At 38.0% G+C, this 12,104-nt stretch overlaps 1 protein-coding gene across 8 annotated transcripts in view; it reads right to left on the minus strand.

Moving 5' to 3' along the window:
* Positions 1–12,104, minus strand: part of unc13a (unc-13 homolog A (C. elegans)) — a 74,589-nt gene that overhangs the window by 16,996 nt on the left and 45,489 nt on the right. For 3 of the 8 annotated variants that reach the window (XM_012880927.3, XM_036141348.1, XM_036141344.1), the window contains 7 exons: positions 11,427–11,515; positions 11,186–11,332; positions 10,767–10,890; positions 8,956–8,961; positions 3,419–3,448; positions 828–884; positions 630–710 (listed from right to left, as the gene is read on the minus strand). In XM_012880927.3, coding sequence (XP_012736381.2) covers positions 630–710; positions 828–884; positions 3,419–3,448; positions 8,956–8,961; positions 10,767–10,890; positions 11,186–11,332; positions 11,427–11,515 — 534 coding nt within the window. The remainder of the gene's footprint in view (positions 1–629; positions 711–827; positions 885–3,418; positions 3,449–8,955; positions 8,962–10,766; positions 10,891–11,185; positions 11,333–11,426; positions 11,516–12,104) is intronic. The other 5 variants (XM_012880928.3, XM_036141349.1, XM_036141345.1 and 2 more) reach the window with 2 other exon arrangements.

A 12,104-nucleotide genomic window follows, 5' to 3' on the forward strand; every position in this document is an offset into this window, starting at 1 on the left:
GGGTGGGCGTGATGCAAAAATAGCTGCAAATTTGTTCCCATCTGCTGGACTTGATTGACGTGTTTGAGCCTGCTTGTATTTAGTGCAATATATATATATATATATATATATATATATATATATATATATATATATATATATATATATATATATATATATATATATATACATATATATATATATTTGAGTTAATCAAGAATCAGAAATCAAAGAGAGAAATAAAGCAAATAAGACATGCAAAACAATTTCCTTTTGAGTTTTTAAACATCTCAACTCTATTTAAAAAAAAAGTCCTTTTTGAAAACTTGCATGAAGAAGACAGAATTTTTCATCACAATGTGATCATACTCTAAATATGTATTTAGCAAAGATACAGCACCTGCAGGAGCTTAAGCAACAGATAACTTCTGCTCTCTATCCCAATACTTATGTTTCGTATATTAAACTTAAAATTTTAGGTTCTTTTTACAACAAGAACATCTATTTTTAGGCATTTTATAAATTTTTACACCAGTAAGAAACAGATTTCTAATAGGGGTTTGCTTCTTGATGGAAAGGGTGTAGCTTAGGACTTAAATAACCAATATCCTAAGTGTAACATCTACAGTGACAAAAATCATAGCATTTACCTTGATGGTGTCCAGAGCCAGCTCGATCACAGCGCACTGCTTGGGTGATAGTGCTTTGGCCTCCTCACGAACCATGTGCTCCTAAACAATACAATTCAAATGGAATAAGGCAAATCGTCTAAACAAATCATTATATTCAATCAGAAATTAAAGCTTTAAGCTGAAGCAAAGCAACTTAAAAGCAAAAACCTACTGCACCTTCAGTTTGGACAGCTGTCCGAGCTCCTTGGCAGCATTGAAGATGAGCTGAGTGCCCTGAAAGAGACGGAGGAAGAGGAGGAGGAGGTAGAAAGGTAGATAAGTAGAGTAAGTTATCATGGGAAAACAGCACTATAGGGCTTAGTGTCACACAGAGGACAGCGACGTTTCTGACACTTACAGTATAAACATTCACTCTAAGCAGCTTTACTCATGTCACCGTAGTTTCCTTCAAGTGCTGCTATAACACTTATCTGTGTTTTATTCACTCCACAACATTACACACTGTTGCACAAACACACACACACAGAGACATTTCAGTACAACGATAAGGGAAAGAGGCTCAGCTCAAAGGAGGGGGAGGAAAGAAGAACAAACACAAAATCTCACACAAACACAGTTAAAGAGCAGCTGTGCAGTTGCACTGTGGTGTGAGCAACAACAACAAAAAGAATCCCTGCTGTTCCAGCCTAATGCAATACTCTGGTACTAGGACCGGGTAAGTGCTCCAAACAGCACATTCTAATCAATGTTTCTAAAGCTATACATTAAGATGCAACAGACTGGTCTTAAGAGACTTGTGAATCCTTGAAAACTGAGAAAGGTATGTGCTTTTGAGAAATAAAAACAAAGCGGGTGTTGGATGTATCTCTGATATTCCCTATTAAACCAGCATGTCTTTGCTATATTGTCAAAAGAACTGATGTCTCTTTGTGCAGCTAATGATTAAATAGAGATTTCTTTGGCTTCGAGGTTTGTAAATACTTTACTGAGCTTTCCTAATTCAGAATGATGCAACTTTTCACAGAAAGAAACCCCCATAAAAACATAAACATCATACTAATTTAGGGCTTTTATAGATTTATTTGAATCTTTCTTTCTTTGTGATGGACTAATAATGCAGCATACAAAGTCGCTGACTTTTCTAGACAACAACTGGTTGCACAAGTCTTACTTTACTGCATATGTTTATCCACACAGGGTTAAGGTTATACATATAGGCTCAAATTTGATTAAATAGAGCTACACGATCTTAGTAAAATATGTGATATGTTGCGACAAAGTTGTTACATCCAATAAATAAAACAGGAAGAGTTGATGCTTTTCTTTAATAATGGAGGCCCCTTATTTCCATTTCAACATCAAGGCTATGTTGATACTGCTGGTTTTGGGAGTGAAACAAGTTAATTGATGTTAAATGTAAGGTATAAATAATGTGCATTAGAACAAGATCTTCATAATATGCCTATAGTGTAGAGTGATATAGCAATGTATATGTTGTGCAGCCTGGTTATTAAATTTGCCTTAGTAAGTTTTAGAGACACCACACACTCTTTGTTGTAATTAACAAGCGTCTGAAATAGTTATGGCAGGACATTTGAACACTCTTCTCAGTATAGTTGATAGAGTTTATTATTATTACTATTATTATTATTATTATTGGGTTTCCTGGCATGAATCCAGTCTTTAAGCTTAGTTCAATAAGACTGACGTCAGGGCCTCCTAAAAGCCTAATGTTATCCTGGTTTATTCATCCCAAAACCAGTTTTGATGCGTGTTTGTTGCTCATGTTCTTTTAGAACATCTAAGCTTATAGTATTCATGGTCAAGTTTCAACTATTTAACCACAGTTTGAGGTAAAGTTAAAGAATCTTGTAGGTAGTCCTTTATTATTCCATCACATTTGTGCCTTGCACTGTCACTATTGGACCCCTACCACGTTGCATCCACCACCAAGCTGGATGGCTGGAAAGCTTCACTTTCACATTTGTCCAGAAGGAATGTGCCTTGTCTGTGTTGGCAGCTCAAACATCAGTAGGTTTGGAGGGTGCCCAATTTCTTTTTTTTGCAAGCGCTTCTTTCTTTATGGACAGATAAGAAAGATCTCCAGGTTTTATATTAAAACAAGCTTCATTGTGGACAGTAACACAGGTGTCAGCTTCCAGTTTGTAACTGTTTGTAAGGCTTGAGCCTTAATGGTTCTTGGGTTGTTTCTGAACATCTTAACCCATTTACCTTCCTCCACACATCAAAACTAATTTAGGATTGAAAATAAAAAGCAGTCGAAGATTTAGCTCAAATAGCTCAAAATGTGGCCATTCCCAGGCACTAATAAATTCAAAGACTTTCTACCATTTTGATAAAAAGAATGGTCCAATGTACGTCCTGAATCATCCATGAAGCTTCTTCTTTTCTGCACCCTGCTGAGGGTTGTTTATCCCACTATTAGTGTAGGTGGATGGTTATATTTCAGCCTGTATTTAAAACTTTGACCCTGTGTGGATCAGAAAAAGTCCACACGCTGAAGATGTTATTGATATTGAAGATGTGTTATTGATATACCTTAAAAGAATGATGTTAGGAATAAATTTGTAAAAGCCCAAAAATGAATATGCCTTAAAGTCACTCGTACAGTAGCTTGTGACTTGCAGTTGGAGTTTAAAATCTGGTGTGAGCAAAATGAAAAGTAGAGTAATAAAATCCAGATTTCTACAGCTTTATATGACTGGGGAGCTGAGAGACGGAGACATAGAGGAAGGACAAATAGGAGAGAGACAAGAAACATTGATCTGAAGGGGTTTAATCCTTACATCACTGTGAGAAGCACTCTTCAGCCTCCCCTGGAAAGAGAGTAGTGGTTAATACTCGGAGCAATGGCCAGTCCCTGCTGTCTTACTTTACTCTTACTTGCTATAAGAGAGGTGTACAGTGTTGCTTTGCAAAATGCTCAAAGGACACTCATCACAGCCAGAGATGATGCCTTTTTTCATGTAGTGATATTTTGCTCTCTAAAGCAACAGCATATTGTGTTCTTAAATGACACAGAAATTATATGTATTATATGTACGTATTATAATATACGTATTCGACTCTTGGCCAAGAAGAATAGGAACACAACAAGACCACCAGGATTTATACAAATATGCAGGTACCATATTTGATAGTACAAAAAAGTTTTGGACCGTACCAAGGAGCACCCAGCAGCACCCAGCAGCAAAATAGATTTCAAAAACTAAAAATGTAATTTTAAGTATGTCATTACTAAAATAATAAGAAATATTAATGAAAGTAATTATGTTTTATTTGTTGAAAGTCACCTAGTTAGATTAGTCATTTGATATAACTTATGTCTGGTTGAGGATAATTTAGCAAAAGCCTCAACAACATTTGTGGAGTTTCACAGGAGCATACAAGTCTAGCCTGACAAACATTTCTTCACCTGAAAATATTTGAATGAGGCCACTTAAGAGACAACCCCCCAAAATATTTCACAAAATGAACTCAGCTAAACAGGGATCAATCTATTGCTTTTTGTAACAATTCTTTAGATTGAGCAGCTTGTCCAAGCCATCACTCATAAATCCGACTTTTAAGCTTTAAAGTTAGGTATGATTATAGTGTCTTTTTTAAATTGTTTCAGAAGAAGCCATAATGTTGGTAACAATTAAAAGAAAACATAGATTTCCTAAGTCTGGAGTTTATTTTGCTTCTCACTAACAGGTTTTTAGTTCATAGTTAATGTTATATTATACTTAATGACAGAGAGGTTTGTGTTTCCTGTCCATTTCTAGTTTTATGTCTCTAATGACTGAAACTAAAATCCTCCCAATGAACAGATTCAATCTAGCAAGCCTCTAACACTGCATGGATGATTGTAGGGTATGAATTAAAATAATGTACATTTAGTTTCGAACCAGTCACACATGGAAACATACATTTCTTCAATGTAACGTTTTTGTAAAGACGCATTTAACACGTGTTGATTCTCATGTTTAAACTGTCCATCATTTATGGCATAGTGCAATACAGGGTTTATAAGCGTTTTTCTCCTCTGAATTGGAAGATTTTCTTAGGAAACGTGTTCTAAATCTATATTTACCACTCTGTTGTCAAGTCTAAGCTGCAAACATATTTCAAGAAACTTTATGAACGACAAACTAAAGAGTAGGGAGCAATGTCGTAAGTTAACAAGAGACGGTAGAATCAAGATAATGTACTAAGAAGCTATTTCATCTTAATCAGGACAAAATATCTTTTTTAATAATGCATCTAGCTGAACAGCAAGAGTTTGGGTTGAGAGTCATCCATGTGGCTTTTATGAATATTATATTACAGGCAACATGAATAGATATATAAATTATAGTTTTCGGTCTGAAAATGTCTATTTCTATTAAATCACATGATCCTTTTAACAGCAGAATAAGCTCGTCCCTGTCAGAGCTATAGTCTGTGACTCACTCAGTAACTTACTTTTACCATATGAGATAAATATTCTCCCAGGCATCCAGTCCAAGTTGAATCTGGAGTCATTGGAGTGTGAGTCTAAGTGAAACTTTGTTTTCGCGTTTTAAGTGCAACCTGAGTCCACGTATGAGCTTTTTTCCTCCAACTGTATTTTATGCCTGATACGTTGCAATTTACAAGAATAGAACAATGATTAGAATATCGCTAATTATCATCTTCAAGGAGGTTTGTCTTGTTTAAAGCTCAGACATTTAGTTTGGTGTGCTCCTGACTGTTGAAGTGAGCAAGGAACCTGTTGGAAAAATTCAAAAAGTTGTCTGAGGCCTAAAGAAAGAAGGATGTAGGAGCTTAACAAAGAGTAAGTAAGAGATTCTAGAGGTCTCAAAAATAATAATTTCAAATCAGCCATTTCACTATATGGAAAATAGTCTACCAGTGAAGGACAATTAAAACAACCGTCAGCGTACCCAGGTCTAACAAAGTCCCCCTGAAAGACAGAAGATGCTTATTTCTTTACACGACTGTAATACCATTGCTGAAGATTTTTGTCCTTGTTCAATTGTGTTGTTTCATGCACCTTTTGTATGGAAAAAAGGCAAGTCAAAGAGCTCTATTGAGCTCTAAAAAGAGTTTTGCAGCGAGGTTTTCATTTTACATAATATACTTGTTCATGAGGAAGGATGCTGGGATTGCCAGTGAAAAGATGAAATTTGGCTGGGGTTCCTTAGATTCATTTGGCCATAGAGTGTCATCCAAAGCATGGGGGACAGATGTTAGAACTGACTTGCAGCAAGACAATCTGGGATTTGAATCCAAAGCAGATCCCTTCTGCATGGAAATTGCATGTTCCACCTGTCCTCTCCCAGTATTCTGGCTTCGCCTCACAACCAGAAGTATGCACCTTAGGTCAATTAGTCACTCTATATTGACCTTAAGACTGAGTAAGTGCATGCATGGTTGTTTGTCTTATGAGTCTATGTGTCCCCCTGTGATGGACTGGCAACCTGTCCTGGATGTCCACAGTCTCATGCCACTGACCACTGAAGGCAGGCACCAGTGGAAGATGTATTATATTTATAATCAGGTTGCACTGGGTGTTTTGGACCAGGATGTGTTGAATAAATTAAAATTTATTATGGACCAAATTCAATTCTACATAACTGGATATGAATCTGAATATTTTTTAAGGTAACTGATGACATTTGGTGCATTTGACTCTATAAACGGGATTTACTGAAAATGTTAATGAGCAAGCTTTAGAAGTGGAGGTAGGCCAAGCTCTTTTGCAGACCAGGTTAACCATTTAGATTTATTTGATGCTTACATAAGAAAAACAACAAAATCAAGACCCTATGCCACAACTTTGTTTTAGCTAGTGCACATAAAACAGACTCAGAAGAATAAAGGTGATGTCGACTTTTGAGCCCTGTATACACCATCTTTTCTGGTGAAATGGTAAATTTTGGTACATGGTTTGCACTGTTCCTTTACATGACAGTGCCAAATATTTTTTTGGTATGTTTTTTTTCTCTACAATATCACAATTCAAAAACAGGTCCCAGGGTGTAATGGTTCAAAAATGTCCCGGTTTACGTTGTCGTGTAAATAGGAAAAACATAACTTTTCATTGAGGGAATCCTTGACTCATGCACAGTATGACAGAAATCAGTAGAAGTTAATGCACACAGGCACAACATTATGGTTGCCAACAATTCTAAAAACCACAGAAGAGGATAAACAAAAAAATGGCAGATAGCAGAGTAACGTTTTGGCTGCTGACTCTTCTGAATGTGACCACGCCTGGGCACGGCTATAATTCAAATTCACTCACCTTAAATAACAGCCGAACCTCGTCACCTTTCCATAAGAAATCTTTTTGTCTCTACCATCTCTGAAGTTTTTAGGCGCGGCAGCCTTTATGCCCGGTACACACTGTGCGATTTTTGGCTGTTGCAGACGAAAGACGAGGACTGTGGCAAAATCGTGGAGAAATCTTTGGCTCTAAATCTGTTAAAGGATTTCAAGGACGGCCGTTTCTAGTGTCTTGCAACCAAAGATAACCTGTGATTGACATCTGACAGTAGCCTCGTGAGACCATCCTGATCTCGGATCAATGTTTCACTCGCAGATCAGTCTGGCTACTTTCCGTTAAAGAAAATTTGGAGCAGTTCACCAAACGAACGTCCAATCAGCGTTGGCTTTGAGGCGGGTTGAGGTGTGACGCAACGAGAAGCGACAGTTCAGTCTAAAGAACATGGCGGCTTCAGCCCATGAAACTAGCGTTAGCGTGGCTATCGAGCAAGTTTTATCGGAATTACAGAGTATTTCTTCGCTGAAAGAAGAGCAAAACACTGCTCTGGAGGCTTTTCTCAGAGGAAAAGATGTTTTTGCTCTTCTCCCGACTGGTTTCGGCAAGAGCTTGAGGTTGTGTTTTCGTCGTCGCTGTTAGTACGTCATATGCTTCGTTGATCTGATTGGTTTATTTGGCCTGTCTATCACCAACATAGGCCAATCAGCTAACCAGTATTTTCGCCCCTTCCCAAAATTACTTCAACGGAAGGTTTCCAGATGGATATGCGGAGCAAGTCCATCTGGCGGAGCCAGGTTAATCTGACAGTGTCAGGTATTTAGAAAGAATATCTGTGACAGCTGCTACGACCTAATAAGAGCTGTTACGATTATAAATGCTTCTGCCCTGCAAATAAAGACAAAAAATGAATATTTTTTCTATTTGTGTATCCAAATATAGCTGTTCAAATATGTTAAATCCAGCTGGTGCTGTAGATGGATGGCAGACGCTCATGAAGTTGCTTATTGTCTTACGGCGTAAGCGATTTAGCACAAAACATTGATCGTACAATGTGTACGCATCAAACTTTATGTCGTACCAAATATTAAATCCATGTCGCACAGTGTGTCATGGCATTGTGTTATAAGAAGGCAATTAGGCAGTACGCATGCATATGTTGAGTTTTGAGGAACATATCACCACTAGTGGCACGCTGAGGGAATTACACCGTAATCAAGTTAAACGCAGATAGCAATTAGAACGTTGTTGTGTAAATGTTTTAACAGAAACGGAAACAAAGTCCCGCTTTAAATGGATCGTTGTGTAAACAGAGCCTGAGTGTAATTAAGGAATCACCTGCAAGGTTAAAACTAAAACAACATGAGGCCAGTCCATGTAGAAATCTGCCTTTTAAGTAATGTTTTGCTAGGAAATAACATTTTACGTGTCAGTACTTTATCTTGCATGACATTGTTACAACATAACATGAAACTAAACCAGGACAGACCAACATGACAGGTCTGCGTAGACATACAGTGCAGTACAATGTTGTACAGCATACCCAGAGAGGACTGCAGTGTTGAACTAGATCAGATGCAAGCAACAAACCCACAGTAACGAATAGGAGGGCAGGACAAGTTTTAAACGGGTAAACCAGATAGAGGACAAAGGAGAAAGGGGCAGGTGATAGGGTTAAGACTCTCGATACCAAGCCACCGAGGAGTCAGGGTCAGTCCACTGAAGTCCTAATAACAGGACACATTGGATGAGAAGAAACAAGGCAACACCAGGTAAAAAAGAGAAGTACCACTTCCTGTTTGAGGAAAGCAGAGAAGGGGGTACTGATAGATGAAGATTACTGAGAAGGAAGTGGGACCTATAAGACTTATTCAGGAATGCACCATGCTTCTGTCCTCTCAAACAAGAGACAAAGTTGGAGGAAAGGTAAGAGACAGAGGAGACTGGAGCAGTGAAATTGTGCGGAGGGGGGTGATGGGAGCTACGTAAAAAACGGGAGGAACGGGTGGCAGCCACATAAAGCAGAGATTCGACCACTGTGACAGACAGACAGACACAAAGGAGTGCTGTACTTACAATCATCTGTGGAGGAAGAGCGGAGCAGGATGTAATAATAACCACAACAACCAGAAAGAAGGGTCAGTCAAGCTGCAAAGAGCCCCACATCAAGCAAAAACACATGTTTGGGCTCCAAGGCTGAAGGTATGTGGACTAGTTAACACCTGCATGGAGTCTGAACCGTGTGCAGGTAAATTTTTTTATTTTTTTATTTTTTTTTACAGCAAAATGTTTTGTCTTAACAAATGTAACCATTCAATAGCTTTAGCCTTCTTTCATGACTTTCTTTTTTTTCCTTTCAGTTAATTCATCTGTAAAACCTACAGAACAAAAGTATTCATACCCCATGAACTTTTTCACGTGTTGGCACACAACAATCATAAACCTCAGCATATTTTATTGGATCTTCTGGGCGCAACAACAAACCTGCCAAAACATGGCCGCTGTGGCCATGTTTTGGCAGGTTTGTTGTTGCGCTATAATCGCTCCATCCTCAGATAACAGACTGAACTCAGAGAAACAGCCACGGCTTGTGATATTGTTCTATAACCTGACTCGGCGTTAAACTGCTTTAAAACTTTATACCTGAAGCTATCTGGTGTGTTCCTGGGTCTTTATCATGTTATTCATTTAATAACTTTCCCTAACAAATCTCTGAGGCCTTTACGAAACAGCTGTATTTATAACTACATTAAATACACACAAGTTGACTTTATTTACTAATGTAGTGCTTCTGAAGACATCTGGGTTACTCTGAGTGACAAATGCAAGGCACATGTTCAAATTTGAAACAATTGTTTAAAAAAAGTACTTTTCTTTCCACCATACAATTGTGCCAAATTGTATATGTGCCTAACACACCAATCCCCAACAAATTAATATGACATAGTTTAAAATAGAAAAAGATTTCAGGGGGTATGAAAATGTTCATAAGGCACACAATGTGCTAGTAATATCTGTAATACTGTGTATTACAACTAGATGTATCAACCTTATTATCAGTGATATGAGGCTCTTTAGATAATAACCCAACAAAAGCAACATATATAAATATATATAAAACAAAGCAAAATAAGGAGGAAGAAAAGAGGCTGCTTTCCATAATGTAATAATATTTTGGAAGTGGGCCAGATCCTCAGGGCAAACAGATTTATGCCACACTGATGCAAACCACTCGTAAAGCAGGATTCTCTCCAAATATTTGTAGGGTGACACTCTGGAGAGCAGCCGTGAGCTGATGCTGAAATGATATGGTGCAATCCATTTTCCTTGAGCTCTTCATTAAAACACTCAATCTCGATTGCTTGCATGGAGGAAGATACTGGTGGCAATGTTGAATACGTTGTGCATCGGGGGCCTGAGAAGGGGACTGGGTGGCATGTAAACGCAAAGCAAAAAAGCAGTTTGATCCGTTGTTTATACAACAGCCATGTTGAACAGCAGCACACGCACACACATCCCCTGTTATCCACCTTCTCCTTTTTCATTTAATCCTTCCTCTGCTGGTTGGTGTGTGTGTGTGTGTGTGTGTGTGTGTGTGTAAGCACATGTTTTTGCCATGTGTTGTGTTATATTATGCTGCTTGCTTTGATCATAGAAACATTCACTGTGACTTGATATCGTTAGAAATCTTTGCGTAAAACTCATGTTAGCCGTTTGTAAAGATAGTCTGAATGTATGAGTATTCACTCCCATTAGAAACATAAAGAAGGTCTCTGGCTGCGCAAGCATGGAGTGTTGATTGGGTATAATAAAGCCAGAGATTGAGGTAATTAATATGTAGTTTTGCATAAAGATGCCTGTGCACTCAGACTTGTCCGAGCTCTCACCGTTTGGTCTGTGAGTGGAGGCAGAACGATGGTTTTCTCCATAGTGTTCATTACCAACTTCCACAGCTCCTTCAGCACACGTTTTAGCACAGTCTTCTCACAAATCTTAGCAAACAAAGAAAGGCTGCAAAGGCGAAAGAGAGAGATAATTATAACTACTGGAACTCCTTCAGCTAATAAAAAGTTTGAGATGGAAATCCTTTTTTTTTTTCTTCCAAAAATCTCTGTTTCATTTAGCAGACTGAATGTTATATAACAACACTGGCTTGACAAAATCCAGAGATGTCAGCAGAATTAGGAAGAAACCTGTTGCATAAGTGTGAATGTTGCTGGGTCTGCATCACTTGTTTAACTTTTCAGCAGCAGAATCTAAACTTAAATCCTATTTCAGAGTGGGTAAAAATGCCATACTGCCTTACTTGCTGTCCAGGAACTCCATGATTGGCTGCAGGACGTTGTCAGCATCCTGGGCCACGCTGCTGGCGTTCCCTATATTCGACGTTCCCTTCACCTGAGCCAAGATGTCGCCCATCTGCTTCACATTTTCTTCAATATGAGGCTGGAAACTATAGTGGGAAATATGGAGCTCTATGAGAGGTATGTACAGAAGAAATCTGGGTTGTGGTGCATGTTTGAATGTGAGTTTGAGTGAATTTCCACCTGACAGCAAAGACCCGGCTCAGATCATCCATGACGTTGTTGAGCTTCACCTGCAGGTCTTTTAGAATATCGCTGGCCTCCACACACAGCTAAACCCAAAGCATAAAAAGATATGTATACATTTTTGAATAAAAACTGTGATCAGTGCTCAATTACTAAAATATTAACCTTATTCTATTTGAGAAATATGACAACAAGCAGCAAAAAAAATGACCAAGGAACGTCAGAGATAAGTCAGAAATATGCATACATTTAAATTAATTTTACTGTTTTAGAATTGATTTTATGTTTCATTTTCAGTTTTTCCTGTGAAATTATGTTTTTTCAATTTGGTCAATAGCTGAAAAATGTTGTAGCCGATTGACAACTTTCAAGTCTTTCTGTAAATTTTAACATGTCTTTTAGTTGAATGTCACCTTTTCTTTAGCTCAATCATAGTCTTCCATCCTTATTCTAACTACCGTATTCATACGACAATTCAATTAATGCTGTGCCCTAAATATAGTTTTACATTAAATGTTTAAAGCAAAAGGGAGAGAAAACTGGTGCGAAATGATGTGAAAACCTTTCCAGCTTCACTGTTAGAGGGTTAAGTTGTCCTTTACTTTCCTTTGCAACTTTATTTGTGGACTCCACCATTAACCCTAACCCAGTTTAAGCAGTTAAAAACTGGATTCG

Source organism: Fundulus heteroclitus, chromosome 9 (assembly GCF_011125445.2).
Source record: "Fundulus heteroclitus isolate FHET01 chromosome 9, MU-UCD_Fhet_4.1, whole genome shotgun sequence".
Lineage (NCBI taxonomy): Eukaryota > Metazoa > Chordata > Actinopteri > Cyprinodontiformes > Fundulidae > Fundulus > Fundulus heteroclitus.